The following is a 19049-nucleotide window of genomic DNA, read 5'->3' on the forward strand; positions in this document are numbered from 1 at the left end:
ATACCTTCACACCAACATAAAAATATTTACTTGTACGTTGATGACTTAGAAAATGCATGATTTATTGTGAGCGTTAAAAAGTCTGAAAATCATCTAAATGACATTCTGAGATGTCAAAAGTTTCACCAAATTTTCACCCAAAAATTTTAATTGCCCAGGAATAGATTATATACTACGCAAATAAAGGTTAAACCAAAGTAAATAATTAAGAAATGTTCTCATTTTCTCCGTTTCTCAAGTCCTCTTAGTAGCAATCTTTTATTATTTATTACATGCACATAGCATCTTTTCTTCCTTTTGAAACTAAGTTGTGACTAGATAACTATATAATTCATATTTAATGAGTCAATAGATGTGTCACTTTGATCCAATTTTCTTTAAATTAGACATGAACATAGTAAACTAAAGAAATCATGAAGAAGACCAACAGTATTTCATGACAGGTATCAGTGACCCCTCTGTGAACTGAGTTAATAAAGAAGAGAGTCAGGAACAAGAACATTGTTAATCATTTGTCTAGAAAAGAGAATCAATGTTTCTCCCCACCCCACTCCAGAGATAACAGAATATGAATACATGTGACATTTAACATCAATGCGGGGTGGGGAGGAAAACACAGTCCCAGGTGCCATCTGCCTCTCCCTGAACCCAAAGCTGGTTAGGCAGAAAATCATGAGCAGTGGCCCCCTCCCCAAAATCCAGAATATCTAGGGAGCTGGGCTGAGAGCGTAAGTGGTAGAACTAGAGCAAACGCCCGGCAGGTAGGAGTGTGATCCCTGGAGCCCAGAGGATCCCAGGTGCCCAGAGCACTGTCAGGCACCCCCCCACCCCCATCTCTCACACGCGGGGAATGCCCATCAGGTGCAGCTAGGATGGGGTGGGGGGTACTCTACGAAAGTAGAAACAAATCATTAGTGTATCTAAACCATTGTTACATCTTTCTTTTTCACCCCATTTCACTGTCAAGTTATTCTGACTATTAATGTTTTGTTTTAGCATCTTAACCCTGGGCCCTCTAATATGAGAAGGGAATCATATTTGAAACAATTTGAAACTAAATGATCATAAGAGTTGCTAACACTGTCCTAAATTGAGCGAGGCTTCCTCCTTGTTGGCCTTTCTCCAGCTCTCTATGTGGGGACGCTGTCCCCGTGCCTCACAGGTGGGCACTTGTCCCTCGCACAGTTGGGGGCTCGGTGCTCCCAACCACTGCCTGCAGATAAGAGGAGGGGCGGGGCTCGGGAAGGGCTGGCCTTACCAGGAAGAGGTGGACACAAGGCAGGAGCACGATGTCGGCCAGCGTGAAGTACAGGCCCTCGGCGAACACGTGCTCCAGCGGGGGCAGCTCCGAGGCCCGGGCCTTGCGGACGTGGGGCGGCTCCCTCCTGGCAGCGGCCGGCTCCTCCTGCACCCCCAGCTTGGAGAAGGCCACCTGCAGCTCCAGGTTGGGGGCCGCGCCGGGGTGCTGGGGCTGGGCGGGACAGGGGCCCTCGGCCTGCTGCTGCTTCAGCTTCTGCCGCCGCAGCTTGTCGTCGTTGTGCACCCGCACTGGCTCCCTCAGCTTCCGCTCCAGCTGCTGCAGCTCGGTGGGGATGCTCAGGGGCTGTGGGGACCCCTGCAGGAAACTCTCAATGGCCAGGGGGACGGTGAGCTCACAGAGTCGCGTCCACTGGCTGACCTGCAACACAAAACCCGCCCTGAAAGGGGTTCTGGGTGGGTGGGGGGGGGGGTGGGGGGGGGAAAGACAGCGGCTTCCCTGGGGTCTGCAGGCCAGCCGTCCCTGGGAAGGAGCGGGCAGGCCACCGCAGCCACTTCGGGACACGGGCAGTGGTTATCTAAAAATGCAGGCTCTGTTCCTGACCCGGGTCCCAAGGGGCTTTCCTCCTTCCCGGAACTTTCTAGGGCAGCACCCAACCCCTAGGACAGCAGCTTTCCAAAGGCTATTAACAGCCTTTAACAACTCTCAAAGTAACTAAGACAAAAAGCCATCCTCCAGAACATATTTCCAAAGCTCACAGATTTTATCTTCAATGTTACATTCAACACTACACTGAAATGCTGGCTGAGACAAAAGGCTAGTTTGATGTCTCCACACAGCTCAAATAAAAGTCCCTGGGAAGGTGACCAGGAAGGTGACCGCTCCTCACAGCTTTATGAAACAGAAAGAGACCCCTACCTGGGGCTGGAGCGATAGCACAGCTGGTAGGGCATTTGTCTTGCATGCGGCCGACCAGGGTTTGATTCCCAGCATCCCATATGGTCCCCTGAGCACCACGAGGAGTAATTCCTGAGTGCAAAGCCAGGAGTAACCCCTGTGCATCACAGAATTAAGGAAGGAAGGAAGGAAGGAAGGAAGGAAGGAAGGAAGGAAGGAAGGAAGGAAGGGAGGAAGGAAGGAAGGAGCCCCAGACTCACTTCAGCACATGCTTTCAGGCAGGTCTTCTTGAAGCCCAGAAGCTCCAGGATCTCCTTCCTTGAGGGGTCCATGTCGTAGGACGTTTGGATTATGTGTCTTAGCACAACAGCAAGTCCAGCTCTACAGAAATTGTCAGGTTTTTCCACCACTGCAGGCAAACGGCAGTTCTGGACTATGGGGGGCAGCTCGTGCCGTGAGATGACATGGGTTTGAACACCCTGGGCCAGGGGACTTTTGGGCCGTGAAAGGTCCTCACTGTCTTCGGTGAGAACCAAGTAAACCTTAAAGACTTTGCAGTCACAGTAGGCCAAGAGGAACAAGCTCACGGCTGTGTGCAGTGGGAAGACGCAGCCCTCGGACTGGTGGGAGAAGCTGAGGTAGAGGCACTCTGCGGGAGGATGCTTCCTGATGCCTTTCATCTTCTCCTTGCATGGGGGCATCTGAGAAGCAGGGAAGAAACACACTGAGACATGGGGCTCTGATACGTTAACTTAGAAGCTGAGAGAAGGGAGTCTTTCTAAAACTTATGCTAGTATTTGTAAGAGATTAGACTCTACAAAATGTGTTCCTGGTCTCCATAGAATTTTCCCCCCAAAAGTCCTTCTGGGTCAGGGAGCAGTAGTGGGATTAGGTTGCTGCTATGGCTCCCAGCACCCCAGAGGGGGTGTAGATGCGGAGGCCTCATGCGGCATGAGGCCATCCCTGGAGACTCCCTGAGTGCTGTGATGGCCCCAGCACAGAAACAACGGCCACCAGTTGGCTGAGAATCACTGGGAGTGACCGCCAGGGTCCCAAGCCCTGGAAAAGAAAAATTCCAGGGAGGCAGTTGAAGGCAGAGCACACACTGCGTGAGCACACACCCGCAACCTGCCACACCAGGAGCCACAGACCACGGATCTCCAAAAGTGGCCAATAGAGAAAACCAGAAAAGACAAGTATTTCTGCCTGATTGGTTAATGACTGCCAGGGAGCCCCTAAAAGGAGCATTCAGTCATCTGCACAACGGAGAGACAAGAACACGAGATGCCCAGGATGGAAACTTGCTAGCCGAGAACACTGAGAGCCTGTGAAAGTGTGACGACCCCCAGTACCTGTGTCCGCTGCCTCCTGCCTGCCCTGCATGACCTCATTCCTGCCAGACCAAAGGGGTTCCCCACCATGGACTGAATCGCCCCCCAACTGAAGAGACTGAGGCTTAAGCTACCTTACACATGCAAAATATCAAGCTTCTTCTCCCTAGCCCCTAAACCCGACTTTCCTGCATCCTCTGCCCAGCTAACAGCACTTCAGAGGCCCAGGAGGAGAACCCCCCCCCGGTCTCCCCCCATATTCCACCACCAATGCCCCCAGCGCCTGCTCGGGTTCCATTGCAGTGTCTCCAAGCACCTGGCCGTGCACAGCATCGCCATGGTTACCTCTGTGAATCAAGAACCAGTCCTGCCAGCTACAGAAGCGTCCTCCCAAGCCTGCTGCCCTCCCCGCTCCATTCTGGTCTGTTCTCAACACAACAGCGAGGATGGTTCTGTCAAAAATGAAGCTCTCATCACTCACGAGTCTGCTTGAACCTTCCACCCCTCAGAGAAAAGGCCAAGTTCCTCCAGCAGCCAACACAGCTCTAGAACGGACTCCTCCACGAGGTTCCTAACCCAGCCAACAGATTCCTCTTCCCTGAATGTCTGCTCATATTCCCGCCCTGGGCCTTGATGTGTCCTGCCCAGAACCCCTTCAACATTTTCAGACATTTCCTCAAATATCCATCTTCCAAGGCTACTGGATTCAAGTTTCAAACTCTAAGCCCCACCCCCCTTGGAAAGGTGTGCTTTGTTCATGTTCCACCTAAGGGCCTGTTACAGGTATGTACATTTTTTTTTAATTTTTATTTTTATTTTATTTTATTTTTTTCCCCTTTATTTTATTTTAAAGTTGTAGATTTACAATTTTTTTTTATTTATTTATTTATTTATTTTTTTTTTTTTATTAGTGAAAAACCATGAGGTACAGTTATAGGCTTACAAATTTTGTGCTTGGGTTTCAGTTATACAATGATCAAGTCCCCATACCTCCACCAGTGCCCGTCATCCATCCCCATGGGTCCCAGCATCCCCCCCCTCATCCCCCCCCCCCCCCCGTCCCATCCTGCCTCTGTGGCAGGGTATTCCCCCTTGTTCTCTCTCTCTTCTTTTGGGTACTGTGTTTTGCAAGAGAGGCTTTGAGTGGCAATCATGTTTGGTCTATCGACTACTTTTAGCATGCTTCTCCCACCCTGGGAGGGCCCTCAGATGTCACGCCACTGGCTGAGCAAGTGAAAACAGAGATAGACAAATGGGACTATCTTAAACTAAGAAGCTTCTGCACCTCCAAAGAAACAGTGACCAAAATACAAAGACAGCCTACAGAATGGGAAAGGATATTCACCAAGTACACATCCGACAAGGGGTTGATATCAAGGATATACAAGGTACTGGTTAAACTCCACAAGAAGAAATCACCCAACCCCATCAAAAAATGGGGTGAGGAAATGAACAGAAACTTTCGCAAAGAAGAAATTCGAATGGCAAAAAGGCACATGAGAAAATGCTCTACATCACTAATCATCAGAGAGATGCAGATCAAAACCACAATGAGATATCATTTCACACCACAGAGACTGGCCCACATCCACAAGAACAAAAGCAACCGGTGCTGGCGCGGATGTGGCGAGAAAGGGACCCTCCTTCACTGCTGGTGGGAATGCCGGCTGGTCCAACCCTTTTGGAAAACAGTATGGACGACTCTCAAAAAATTAGAATTTGATCTGCCATTTGACCCAGCTATAGCACTCCTGGGAATATATCCCAGAGAGGCAAAAAGGTATAGTCAAAGTGACATCTGCAATTGTTTGTTCATTGCAGCACTCTTTACAATAGCCAGAATCTGGAAAAAACCTGAGTGCCCAAGAACAGATGACTGGTTAAAGAAACTTTGGTACATTTACACAATGGAGTACTATGTAGCTGTTAGAAAAGATGAAGTTATGAAATTTACATACAAGTGGTACTACATGGAAAGTATCATGTTAAGCGAAATGAGTCAGAAAGAGCGGGATAGACACAGAAAGATTGCATTCATCTGGGGAACATAAAGCAACAAAAAGTGAGAGTGACACACAGGAATGGCTGAGATTAGTACCAGGAATTTTGCCCCATGAATGGAAGGCCAGCCACAGGCTCTAGGTGAAAAGGAAGCTCAGATAGAGAAGATTTACAATTTTTTGTGCTTTGGTTTCAATTATACAATGATCAGATACCCATCCCTCCACCAGTGCCCATTTTCCACCACCATGGATAATATCCCTCCCACCCCCATCCCCCCATCCCCCCTGTCTCTGTGGCAGGGCAATCCCCTGTGTTCTCTCTCTCCTTTTGGGTGTTGTGGTCTGCAAAAGAGGCATTGAGTGGCAAACATGTTCAGTCCATAGTCTACTTTCGACATGCATCTCCCCTCCTGGGAGGATCCTCCAAACATCCTTTATTTGGTGCTCCCTTCTCTATCTGAACTGCCCTTTCCTCTAGGATACCCGGCTGGCCTCTAAGTTATGGAGTAATCCTCCTGGTGCTGATCTCAGCTATTCTTGGGTATTAATCTCATACTTTGTTACTTTATATCCCCCAGATGAATGCAATCTTTCTATGTCTATCCCTCTCTTTCTGACTCATTTCGCTTAGCATGATACTTTCCATATTGTACCACTTGTATGTAAAGTTCATGACTTCATCTTTTCTAAGAGCTACATAGTACTCCATTGTGTAGATGTACCAAAGTTTCTTTAACCAGTCGTCTGTTCTTGGGCATTCAGGTTTCTTCCAGTTTCTGGCTATTGTAAAGAGTGCTGCAATGAACAAACAAGTGCAGATGTCACTTCGACTATACATTTTTGTCTCTCTGGGATATATTCCCAGGAGTGGTATTGCTGGGTCAAATGGGATCTCAATTTCTAATTTTTTGAGAATCATCCATCCTGTTTTCCAGAAGGGCTGAACCAGTGGACATTCCCACCAACAGTGAAGGAGTGTCCCTTTCTCGCCACATCCACGCCAGCATCGGTTGCTTTTGTTCTTTTGAATGTGGGCCAGTCTCTGAGGTGTGAGATGGTATCTCATTGTGGTTTTGATCTGCATCTCCCTGATGATTAATGATGTAGAGCATTTTCTCATGTGCTTTTTTGCCATTCGGATTTCTTCTTTGAGAAAGTTTCTGTTCATTTCATTGCCCCATTTTTGGATGGGGTTGGATGTTTTCTTCTTGTGGAGTTTAACCAGTATTTTGTATATCCTGGATATCAACCCCTTGTCAGATGTGTATTCGGTGAATATCCTTTCCCATTCTGTAGCCTCTCTTTGTATTTTGGTCAGTGTTTCTTTGGAGGTGCAGAAGCTTCTTAGTTTAAGATAGTCCCATTTATCTATCTCTGTTTTCACTTGCTCGGCCAGTGGCGTGGCATCTTTGAAGATACCATTAGCTTCAATGTCATGGAGGGTTTTGCCAACTTTATCTTCAATGTACCTTATGGTTTCTGGTCTGATGTTGAGGTCTTTAATCCATTTTGATCTTACTTTTGTACATGGTGTTAGGCAGAGTTCTGAGCCTATTTTTTTGCATGTAGCCGTCCAGTGATGCCAACACAATTTATTAAAGAGGCTTTCCTTACTCCACTTCACATTACTTGCACCTTTATCAAAGATTAGATGAGCATATGATTGAGGAGAGATGTCAGTGTATTCAACCCTGTTCCATTGGTCTGCAGTTCTGCCTTTGTTCCAGTACCATGCTGTTTTAATTATTACTGCTTTGTAGTACAGTTTGAAGTTCGGGAGGTTGATTCCTCCCATTTTCTTTTTCCCAAGAATTGCTTTAGCTATTCGTGGGGGCTTTTTGTTCCATATAAATTTCAAGAGTGTTTGCTCCATTTCTTTGAAGAATGTCATGGGTATCCTTATAGGGATTGCATTGAATTTATACAATGCTTTCGGTAGTATTGCCATTTTGACAATGTTAAGTCTCCCGACCCATGAGCAGGGGATATCTTTCCATTTCCTCATGTCCTCTTTTATTTCCTGAAGTAGCGTTTTGTAGTTTTCTTTGTACAGGTCCTTTACTTCCTTAGTTAAGCTGATTCCTAGGTACTTGATTTTCTGGGGCACAATTGTGAATGGGATTGTTTTTTTCATGTTGCTTTCTTCTCTCTCACTGTTTGCGTATAGGAAAGCCATGGACTTTTGGGTATTGATTTTATAACCTGCAACTTTACTATACGAGTCTATTGTTTCTAGGAGTTTTTTGGTGGAAGTTATTGGGTTCTCTAAGTAGAGTATCATATCATCTGCGAATAGTGAGAGCTTGATTTCTTCCTTTCCTACCTGAATGCCCTTAATATCTTTTTCAACAGGTATGTACATATTATCACGAAGCTCTTATTGAATAGATTTATCAGAAACACACAGGCTTTGCTTATTTTACAGATGCAACAATACACAATTATTGGGGGGTGGTGGTGGGCATTTTCAAATCACATTCCTTAACACATGTGTCTGTTATTAAAAATTTAAATTGATATAAAAATTTTTCTAGGGGGAATTTCATTTCATTTTATTTTTTATTAAAAAAATTTTTAATAGTGAGACATCATGAGGTACAGTTGCAGACTTACAAATTTTTGTGCTTGGGTTTCAATTATGCAATGATCAAATACCCATCCCTCCACCAGTGCCCATTTCCCACCACCACAGATCCCAGTATCCCTCCCACCCCCATCCCCCCTAGGGGGAATTTTAATCCATAAATCATAGCACCAAACTTGACGCTAGATGGCACACTTGAAGAGGCATTCACCATGGAAGCAGTAACAGGGTGCTAGGGTACTTATGGTTGAAGAGTAAAAAACCATTGAAAACTACACATGCAACCCAGGCGCATATTTGAACTACCAGTGTGCCCAGAATTTTATAAAATCTTCAATGTTCCAAAATTCCTTTGATATTCTAAATTCTTTTACTATTCTAACAATTTTAAATCAAAGGTCACTTTTTAATGCTTCTTGCTCACTTTTTAGTGAACTTCTATTTTTCTGTCTTTTGGCTATACCTGGGAGTGCGCAGGGCCTATACCTGGTTGCGTGCCCAGGGGATGTATGCAACACCGGGGACTAAACCTAACTAACCCTCCTTGCACAAGCATGTGCTTCAGTTAACTGTGCTCTCTGAGGTCCCTCAGTATTTTATTGATTTGCCTTTTGGCTAGGCCCAGGGGGCCACTGGGGTGCTGAGAATGTGAACCTGGGTCCACTGGTAATGAGGCGAGCTTCAGGCCCACTTTTCAGTATGTTAAAGGAGCGAATCATTCATTACCATAACACAGGGGATATAAGTACTATTATCTTTCAAAATCATTTAATAATACAATCGCTTTTCCATATTTTTAAATAAAGATAACAGACTGTACCATGTTTTTTGTTTAATATTCTCTAGAAACTATTCCATATAGCTTATAAACAATAAGTTAAATTTTATTATTGAAGCACATGGTTCACAATAGTATTAAGACTTCTGCTTCAATCACCAGTACCACCACCAAAGCACCAAAACTCTCTACACTGTGCCCAGATCACTTTGAGCCCACTCCCACAGCTCTGTTCTAAAAGCCCAATGGTTTATTTCTATTTATTTTTTGGTTTTTTTGTCACACTGGGCATTGCTCAGGGATGGCTCCTGGCTCTGCACTCAGGGATCACTTCTGGTGGTACTCGGGGACCAGATGGGATGCCGGGGATGGAACCTAGGTCCGCTGCATGCAGGGTGGGCTATTCAGGTAAAGAACTGTACTATTTTCCCATCAGAGCCCAAGGGTTACAAAACTTCTCTTGCTCTATGAAACTGCTGGTTAATTTCCCAACCTTCTTAGTCACCTTCTGACAGTGAATGGTACAAAGAAGATGCCCGAGTGCTCAAGGAAAGACATGAAAGGAAAAAGGTGTCCTCATTTGTCTGGCATTTAGAAATTAGCAACTATGTCTAGGCTTACTAACAAGGTTTTTACAAAAATCAAACTGAAATAATATCTTGCTGTTTTGGATGAGAAACAAAGAAATAGGAAAGGAAAATAACATACACATAGAATTGCCACTATCCGGGTACCTCAGGAACTTGAAAACAGCAGTGCTTTTTTTTTTTTTTTGAATACTCTGTAAACTCTTCTCCCTGTAAGCATTTAATAAATATTAAATATGAACAAAACAGAACAGCAATAAAATACCATATGTAAAACTTACAGAGATACTTGAGAGAAAATGAAAGTTCTCCTCACCGAACCTCCACAGGAACGCCTCCACCAAACATTCATCTCCTCAGTGAATCTACTAAGGAGCGATTCCTCCTCCATCTACCTCCTCTATAGCCTACTCAGGAGTGCCTCCTACAACCATCAGATTGCTCAGTAAATTTCCTAAGGCGCACCTCCTCATCGTTCTGAGACCTCTATAGCCTCCTCAGGATCGCCTCCTCGATCAAAGGAATCCTCATTGAATCTCCTATGGAGCGCCTTCAGCAAACATCGGACTCGTAAGTGAATCTCCTATGGAGCGCCTCATCTTCCAACAGACATCTCTATAGCCTCCTCACGTGCGCCTCCAACAAACATCTGACTCCTCAGTGAATGTACTAAGGAGCGATTACTCCTCCATCTGTCTCCAGAGCGCCTCCTCGAGGCATCCCATTGCTCAGTAAATACTATAAAGAGCACATCCTCATCAATCTGAGTCCTCTATATCCTTCTAAAGGAGCGCCTCCTCCGACCGTCCGAATCCTCAGCGAATCACCTAAGGAGCGCATGCAGCAAACATCTGACTCGTAAGTGAATCTCCTAAGGAGCGCCTCATCATCCAACTGACATCTCTATAGCCTCCTCAGGGGCGCCTCCTCAAAAGATCCAGGAATTCACTGAACCCCCTCAGGAGTGCCACCATCAAACATCCGAATCTTCATTCAATCTCCTAAGGGGCGCCTCATCTTCATCTGACTCCTCTATAGCCTCCTCAGGGGTGCCTCCTCCATCCATCCAGCTCCTCCGCAAACCTGCACAGGACCACCTCCGCGAAACATTCGTCTTCTCAGTCAATCTACTAAGGAGCGATTCCTCCTCCATCTACCTCCTCTATAGCCTACTCAGGAGCGCCTCCTCCAACCATCAGATTGCTCAGTAAATTTCCTAAGGCGCACCTCCTCATCCCTCTGAGACCTCTATAGCCTCCTCAGGATCGCCTCCGCTGACCGTCCGAATCCTCATTGAATCTGCAAAGGGGCGCCTCATCTTCATCTGACTCCTCTATAGCCTCCTCAGGAGTGCCTCCTCCTACCATGCAGCTCCTCACCGAACCTCCACAGGAGAGCCTCCACCAAAAATTCTTCTCCTCAGTGAATATACTAAGGAGCGATTGCTACTCCATCTACCTCCTATATAGCCTACACAGGAGCGCATCCTCCAGCCATCAGATTGCTAAGTAAATTTCCTAAGGCGCACCTCCTCATCCCTCTGAGACCCCTATAGCCTCCTCAGGATCGCCTCCTCGACCAAAGGAATCCTCATTGAATCTCCTATGGAGCGCCTTCAGCAAACATCGGACTCGTAAGTGAATCTCCTATGGAGCGCCTCATCTTCCAACTGACATCTCTATAGCCTCCTCAGGGGCGCCTCCTCCAAAGATCCAGGTCTTCACTGAACCCCCTCAGGAGTGCCTGCATCAAACACCTAACTCCTCATTGAATCTCTTAAGGGGGGCCTCCTCTTCATCTGACTCCTCCATAGCCTCCTCAGCAGTGCCTCCTCCAACCATCTAGCTCCTCACCGAAATCCTCACGTGCGCCTCCCACAAACATCTGACTCCTCATTAAATGTACTAAGGAGCGATTACTCCTCCATCTGTCTCCAGAGCGCCTCCTCGAGCCATCCCATTGCTCAGTAAATACTATAAAGAGCACATCCTCATCAATCTGAGTCCTCAATATCCTTCTAAGGAGCGCCTCCTCCGACCGTCCGAATCCTCATCGAATCACCTAAGGAGAGCATGCAGCAAACATCTGACTCGTAAGTGAATCTCCTAAGGAGCGCCTCATCATCCAACTGACATCTCTATAGCCTCCTCAGGGGCGCCTCCTCAAAAGACCCAGGAATTCACTGAACCCCCTCAGGAGTGCCACCATCAAACATCCGAATCTTCATTCAATCTCCTAAGGGGCGCCTCATCTTCATCTGACTCCTCTATAGCCTCCTCAGGGGTGCCTCCTCCATCCATCCAGCTCCTCCGCAAACCTGCACAGGAGCACCTCCGCGAAACATTCGTCTTCTAAGTCAATCTACTAAGGAGCGATTCCTCCTCCATCTACCTCCTCTATAGCCTACTCAGGAGCGCATCCTCCAACCATCAGATTGCTCAGTAAATTTCCTAAGGCGCACCTCCTCATCCCTCTGAGACCTCTATAGCCTCCTCAGGATCGCCTCCTCTGACCATCCGAATCCCCATTGAATCTCCAAAGGGGCGCCTCATCTTCATCTGACTCCTCTATAGCCTCCTCAGGGGTGCCTCCTCCATCCATCCAGCTCCTCTGCGAACCTGCACAGGAGCACCTCCACGAAACATTCGTCTTCTCAGTCAATCTACAAAGGAGCGATTACTCCTCCATCTACCTCCTCTACAGCCTACTAAGGAGCGCATCCTCCAACCATCAGATTGCTCAGTAAATTTCCTAAGGCGCACCTCCTCATCCCTCTGAGACCTCTATAGCCTCCTCAGGATCGCCTCCTCGACCAAACGAATCCTCATTGAATCTCCTAAAGAGGGCCTTCAGCAAACATCGGACTCGTAAGTGAATCTCCTAAGGAGCGCCTCATCTTCCAACTGACATCTCTATAGCCTCCTCAGGGGCGCCTCCTCCAAAGATCCAGGTCTTCACTGAACCCCCTCAGGAGTGCCTGCATCAAACACCCAACTCCTCATTGAATCTCTTAAGGGGGGCCTCCTCTTCATCTGACTCCTCCATAGCCTCCTCAGCAGTGCCTCCTCCAACCATCTAGCTCCTCACCGAAATCCTCACGTGCGCCTCCCACAAACATCTGACTCCTCAGTGAATGTACTAAGGAGCGATTACTCCTCCATCTGTCTCCAGAGCGCCTCCTCGAGCCATCCCATTGCTCAGTAAGTACCATAAAGAGCACATCCTCATCAATCTGAGTCCTCTATATCCTTCTAAGGAGACCCTCCTCCGACCGTCCGAATCCTCAGCGAATCACCTAAGGAGCGCATGCAGCAAACATCTGACTCGTAAGTGAATCTCCTAAGGAGCGCCTCATCATCCAACTGACATCTCTATAGCCTCCTCAGGGGCGCCTCCTCAAAAGACCCAGGAATTCCCTGAACCCCCTCAGGAGTGCCACCATCAAACATCCGAATCTCATTCAATCTCCTAAGGGGCGCCTCATCTTCATCTGACTCCTCTATAGCCTCCTCAGGGGTGCCTCCTCCATCCATCCAGCTCCTCCGCAAACCTGCACAGGAGCACCTCCGCGAAACATTCGTCTTCTCAGTCAATCTACTAAGGAGCGATTCCTCCTCCATCTACCTCCTCTATAGCCTACTCAGGAGCGCATCCTCCAACCATCAGATTGCTCAGTAAATTTCCTAAGGCGCACCTCCTCATCCCTCTGAGACCTCTATAGCCTCCTCAGGATCGCCTCCTCTGACCATCCGAATCCTCATTGAATCTCCAAAGGGGCGCCTCATCTTCATCTGACTCCTCTAATGCCTCCTCAGGGGTGCCTCCTCCATCCATCCAGCTCCTCTGCGAACCTGCACAGGAGCAGCTCCACGAAACATTCGTCTTCTCAGTCAATCTACAAAGGAGCGATTACTCCTCCATCTACCTCCTCTACAGCCTACTCAGGAGCGCATCCTCCAACCATCAGATTGCTCAGTAAATTTCCTAAGGCGCACCTCCTCATCCCTCTGAGACCTCTATAGCCTCCTCAGGATCGCCTCCTCGACCAAAGGAATCCTCATTGAATCTCCAAAAGAGGGCCTTCAGCAGACATCGGACTCGTAAGTGAATCTCCTAAGGAGCGCCTCATCTTCCAACTGACATCTCTATAGCCTCCTCAGGGGCGCCTCCTCCAAAGATCCAGGTCTTCACTGAACCCACTCAGGAGTGCCTGCATCAAACACCCAACTCCTCATTGAATCTCTTAAGGGGGGCCTCCTCTTCATCTGACTCCTCCATAGCCTCCTCAGCAGTGCCTCCTCCAACCATCTAGCTCCTCACCGAAATCCTCACGTGCGCCTCCCACAAACATCTGATTCCTCATTGAATGTACTAAGGAGCGATTACTCCTCCATCTGTCTCCAGAGCGCCTCCTCGAGCCATCCCATTGGCAGTAAATACTATAAAGAGCACATCCTCATCAATCTGAGTCCTCTATATCCTTCTAAGAAGCGCCTCCTCCGACCGTCCGAATCCTCAGCGAATCACCTAAGGAGCGCATGCAGCAAACATCTGACTCGTAAGTGAATCTCCTAAGGAGCGCCTCATCATCCAACTGACATCTCTATAGCCTCCTCAGGGGCGCCTCCTCAAAAGATCCAGGAATTCACTGAACCCCCTCAGGAGTGCCATCATCAAACATCCGAATCTTCATTCAATCTCCTAAGGGGCGCCTCATCTTCATCTGACTCCTCTATAGCCTCCTCAGGGGTGCCTCCTCCATCCATCCAGCTCCTCCGCAAACCTGCACAGGACCACCTCCACGAAACATTCGTCTTCTCAGTCAATCTACTAAGGAGCGATTCCTCCTCCATCTACCTCCTCTATAGCCTACTCAGGAGCGCCTCCTCCAACCATCAGATTGCTCAGTAAATTTCCTAAGGCGCACCTCCTCATCCCTCTGAGACCTCTATAGCCTCCTCAGGATCGCCTCCTCTGACCATCCGAATCCTCATTGAATCTCCAAAGGGGCGCCTCATCTTCATCTGACTCCTCTATAGCCTCCTCAGGGGTGCGGCTTCCATCCATCCAGCTCCTCTGCGAACCTGCACAGGAGCACCTCCACGAAACATTCGTCTTCTCAGTCAATCTACAAAGGAGCGATTACTCCTCCATCTACCTCCTCTACAGCCTACTCAGGAGCGCATCCTCCAAACATCAGATTGCTCAGTAAATTTCCTAAGGCGCACCTCCTCATCCCTCTGAGACCTCTATAGCCTCCTCAGGATCGCCTCCTCGACCAAAGGAATCCTCATTGAATCTCCTAAAGAGGGCCTTCAGCAAACATCGGACTCGTAAGTGAATCTCCTAAGGAGCGCCTCATCTTCCAACTGACATCTCTATAGCCTCCTCAGGGGCGCCTCCTCCAAAGATCCAGGTCTTCACTGAACCCCCTCAGGAGTGCCTGCATCAAACACCCAACTCCTCATTGAATCTCTTAAGGGGGGCCTCCTCTTCATCTGACTCCTCCATAGCCTCCTCAGCAGTGCCTCCTCCAACCATCTAGCTCCTCACCGAAATCCTCACGTGCGCCTCCCACAAACATCTGACTCCTCAGTGAATGTACTAAGGAGCGATTACTCCTCCATCTGTCTCCAGAGCGCCTCCTCGAGCCATCCCATTGCTCAGTAAGTACCATAAAGAGCACATCCTCATCAATCTGAGTCCTCTATATCCTTCTAAGGAGCGCCTCCTCCGACCGTCCGAATCCTCAGCGAATCACCTAAGGAGCGCATGCAGCAAACATCTGACTCGTAAGTGAATCTCCTAAGGAGCGCCTCATCATCCAACTGACATCTCTATAGCCTCCTCAGGGGCGCCTCCTCAAAAGACCCAGGAATTCCCTGAACCCCCTCAGGAGTGCCACCATCAAACATCCGAATCTCATTCAATCTCCTAAGGGGCGCCTCATCTTCATCTGACTCCTCTATAGCCTCCTCAGGGGTGCCTCCTCCATCCATCCAGCTCCTCCGCAAACCTGCACAGGACCACCTCCGCGAAACATTCGTCTTCTCAGTCAATCTACTAAGGAGCGATTCCTCCTCCATCTACCTCCTCTATAGCCTACTCAGGAGCGCATCCTCCAACCATCAGATTGCTCAGTAAATTTCCTAAGGCGCACCTCCTCATCCCTCTGAGACCTCTATAGCCTCCTCAGGATCGCCTCCTCTGACCATCCGAATCCTCATTGAATCTCCAAAGGGGCGCCTCATCTTCATCTGACTCCTCTATAGCCTCCTCAGGGGTGCCTCCTCCTACCATGCAGCTCCTCACCGAACCTCCACAGGAGAGCCTCCACCAAAAATTCTTCTCCTCAGTGAATATACTAAGGAGCGATTCCTCCTCCATCTACCTCCTATATAGCCTACACAGGAGCGCATCCTCCAGCCATCAGATTGCTAAGTAAATTTCCTAAGGCGCACCTCCTCATCCCTCTGAGACCTCTATAGCCTCCTCAGGATCGCCTCCTCGACCAAAGGAATCCTCATTGAATCTCCTAAAGAGGGCCTTCAGCAAACATCGGACTCGTAAGTGAATCTCCTAAGGAGCGCCTCATCTTCCAACTGACATCTCTATAGCCTCCTCAGGGGCGCCTCCTCCAAAGATCCAGGTCTTCACTGAACCCCCTCAGGAGTGCCTGCATCAAACACCTAACTCCTCATTGAATCTCTTAAGGGGGGCCTCCTCTTCATCTGACTCCTCCATAGCCTCCTCAGCAGTGCCTCCTCCAACCATATAGCTCCTCACCGAAATCCTCACGTGCGCCTCCCACAAACATCTGACTCCTCATTGAATGTACTAAGGAGCGATTACTCCTCCATCTGTCTCCAGAGCGCCTCCTCGAGCCATCCCATTGCTCAGTAAATACCATAAAGAGCACATCCTCATCAATCTGAGTCCTCTATATCCTTCTAAGGAGCGCCTCCTCCGAACGTCCGAATCCTCAGCGAATCACCTAAGGAGCGCATGCAGCAAACATCTGACTCGTAAGTGAATCCCCTAAGGAGCGCCTCATCATCCAACTGACATCTCTATAGCCTCCTCAGGGGCGCCTCCTCAAAAGATCCAGGAATTCACTGAACCCCCTCAGGAGTGCCACCATCAAACATCCGAATCTTCATTCAATCTCCTAAGGGGCGCCTCATCTTCATCTGACTCCTCTATAGCCTCCTCAGGGGTGCCTACTCCATCCATCCAGCTCCTCCGCAAACCTGCACAGGAGCACCTCCGCGAAACATTCGTCTTCTCAGTCAATCTACTAAGGAGCGATTCCTCCTCCATCTACCTCCTCTATAGCCTACTCAGGAGCGCATCCTCCACCCATCAGATTGCTCAGTAAATTTCCTAAGGCGCACCTCCTCATCCCTCTGAGACCTCTATAGCCTCCTCAGGATCGCCTCCTCGACCAAAGGAATCCTCATTGAATCTCCTAAAGAGGGCCTTCAGCAAACATCGGACTCGTAAGTGAATCTCCTAAGGAGCGCCTCATCTTCCAACTGACATCTCTATAGCCTCCTCAGGGGCGCCTCCTCCACAGATCCAGGTCTTCACTGAACCCCCTCAGGAGTGCCTGCATCAAACACCTAACTCCTCATTGAATCTCTTAAGGGGGGCCTCCTCTTCATCTGACTCCTCCATAGCCTCCTCAGCAGTGCCTCCTCCAACCATCTAGCTCCTCACCGAAATCCTCACGTGCGCCTCCCACAAACATCTGACTCCTCATTGAATGTACTAAGGAGCGATTACTCCTCCATCTGTCTCCAGAGCGCCTCCTCGAGCCATCCCATTACTCAGTAAATACCATAAAGAGGACATCCTCATTAATCTGAGTCCTCTATATCCTTCTAAGGAGCGCCTCCTCCGACCGTCCGAATCCTCAGCGAATCACCTAAGGAGCGCATGCAGCAAACATCTGACTCGTAAGTGAATCTCCTAAGGAGCGCCTCATCATCCAACTGACATCTCTATAGCCTCCTCAGGGGCGCCTCCTCAAAAGACCCAGGAATTCACTGAACCCCCTCAGGAGTGCCACCATCAAACATCCGAATCTTCATTCAATCTCCTAAGGGGCGCCTCATCTTCATCTGACTCCTCTATAGCCTCCTCAGGGGTGCCTCCTCCATCCATCCAGCTCCTCCGCAAACCTGCACAGGACCACCTCCGCGAAACATTCGTCTTCTCAGTCAATCTACTAAGGAGCGATTCCTCCTCCATCTACCTCCTCTATAGCCTACTCAGGAGCGCATCCTCCAACCATCAGATTGCTCAGTAAATTTCCTAAGGCGCACCTCCTCATCCCTCTGAGACCTCTATAGCCTCCTCAGGATCGCCTCCTCTGACCATCCGAATCCTCATTGAATCTCCAAAGGGGCGCCTCATCTTCATCTGACTCCTCTATAGCCTCCTCAGGGGTGCCTCCTCCATCCATCCAGCTCCTCTGCGAACCTGCACAGGAGCACCTCCACGAAACATTCGTCTTCTCAGTCAATCTACAAAGGAGCGATTACTCCTCCATCTACCTCCTCTACAGCCTACTCAGGAGCGCATCCTCCAACCATCAGATTGCTCAGTAAATTTCCTAAGGCGCACCTCCTCATCCCTCTGAGACCTCTATGGCCTCCTCAGGATCGCCTCCTCGACCAAAGGAATCCTCATTGAATCTCCTAAAGAGGGTCTTCAGCAAACATCGGACTCGTAAGTGAATCTCCTATGGAGCGCCTCATCTTCCAACTGACATCTCTATAGCCTCCTCAGGGGCGCCTCCTCCAAAGATCCAGGTCTTCACTGAACCCCCTCAGGAGTGCCTGCATCAAACACCTAACTCCTCATTGAATCTCTTAAGGGGGGCCTCCTCTTCATCTGACTCCTCCATAGCCTCCTCAGCAGTGCCTCCTCCAACCATCTAGCTCCTCACCGAAATCCTCACGTGCGCCTCCCACAAACATCTGACTCCTCATTGAATGTACTAAGGAGCGATTACTCCTCCATCTGTCTCCAGAGCGCATCCTCGAGCCATCCCATTGCTCAGTAAATACCATAAAGAGCACATCCTCATCAATCTGAGTCCTCTATATCCTTCGAAGGAGCGCCTCCTCCGACCGTCCGAATCCTCAGCGAATCACCTAAGGAGCGCATGCAGCAAACTTCTGACTCGTAAGTGAATCTCCTAAGGAGCGCCTCATCATCCAACTGACATCTCTATAGCCTCCTCAGGGGCGCCTCCTCAAAAGATCCAGGAATTCACTGAACCCCCTCAGGAGTGCCACCATCAAACATCCGAATCTTCATTCAATCTCCTAAGGGGCGCCTCATCTTCATCTGACTCCTCTATAGCCTCCTCAGGGGTGCCTCCTCCATCCATCCAGCTCCTCCGCAAACCTGCACAGGACCACCTCCGCGAAACATTCGTCTTCTCAGTCAATCTACTAAGGAGCGATTCCTCCTCCATCTACCTCCTCTATAGCCTACTCAGGAGCGCATCCTCCAACCATCAGATTGCTCAGTAAATTTCCTAAGGCGCACCTCCTCATCCCTCTGAGACCTCTATAGCCTCCTCAGGATCGCCTCCTCTG

At 48.7% G+C, this 19049-nt stretch overlaps 1 protein-coding gene across 6 annotated transcripts in view; it reads right to left on the minus strand.

Annotated features, from left to right (window-relative positions):
- Nucleotides 1-19049, minus strand: part of LOC130023332 (glutathione S-transferase C-terminal domain-containing protein-like) — a 190355-nt gene that overhangs the window by 122651 nt on the left and 48655 nt on the right. For all 6 annotated transcript variants that reach the window (XM_056113815.1, XM_056113818.1, XM_056113817.1 and 3 more), the window contains exons 2-3: nt 2416-2856; nt 1259-1678 (exon numbers count right to left, since the gene is read on the minus strand). In XM_056113815.1, the coding sequence (XP_055969790.1) occupies nt 1259-1678; nt 2416-2856 (861 nt within the window). The remainder of the gene's footprint in view (nt 1-1258; nt 1679-2415; nt 2857-19049) is intronic.

Source organism: Sorex fumeus, unplaced genomic scaffold (assembly GCF_029834395.1).
Source record: "Sorex fumeus unplaced genomic scaffold, SorFum_2.1 ptg000024l, whole genome shotgun sequence".
Classification (NCBI taxonomy): domain Eukaryota; kingdom Metazoa; phylum Chordata; class Mammalia; order Eulipotyphla; family Soricidae; genus Sorex; species Sorex fumeus.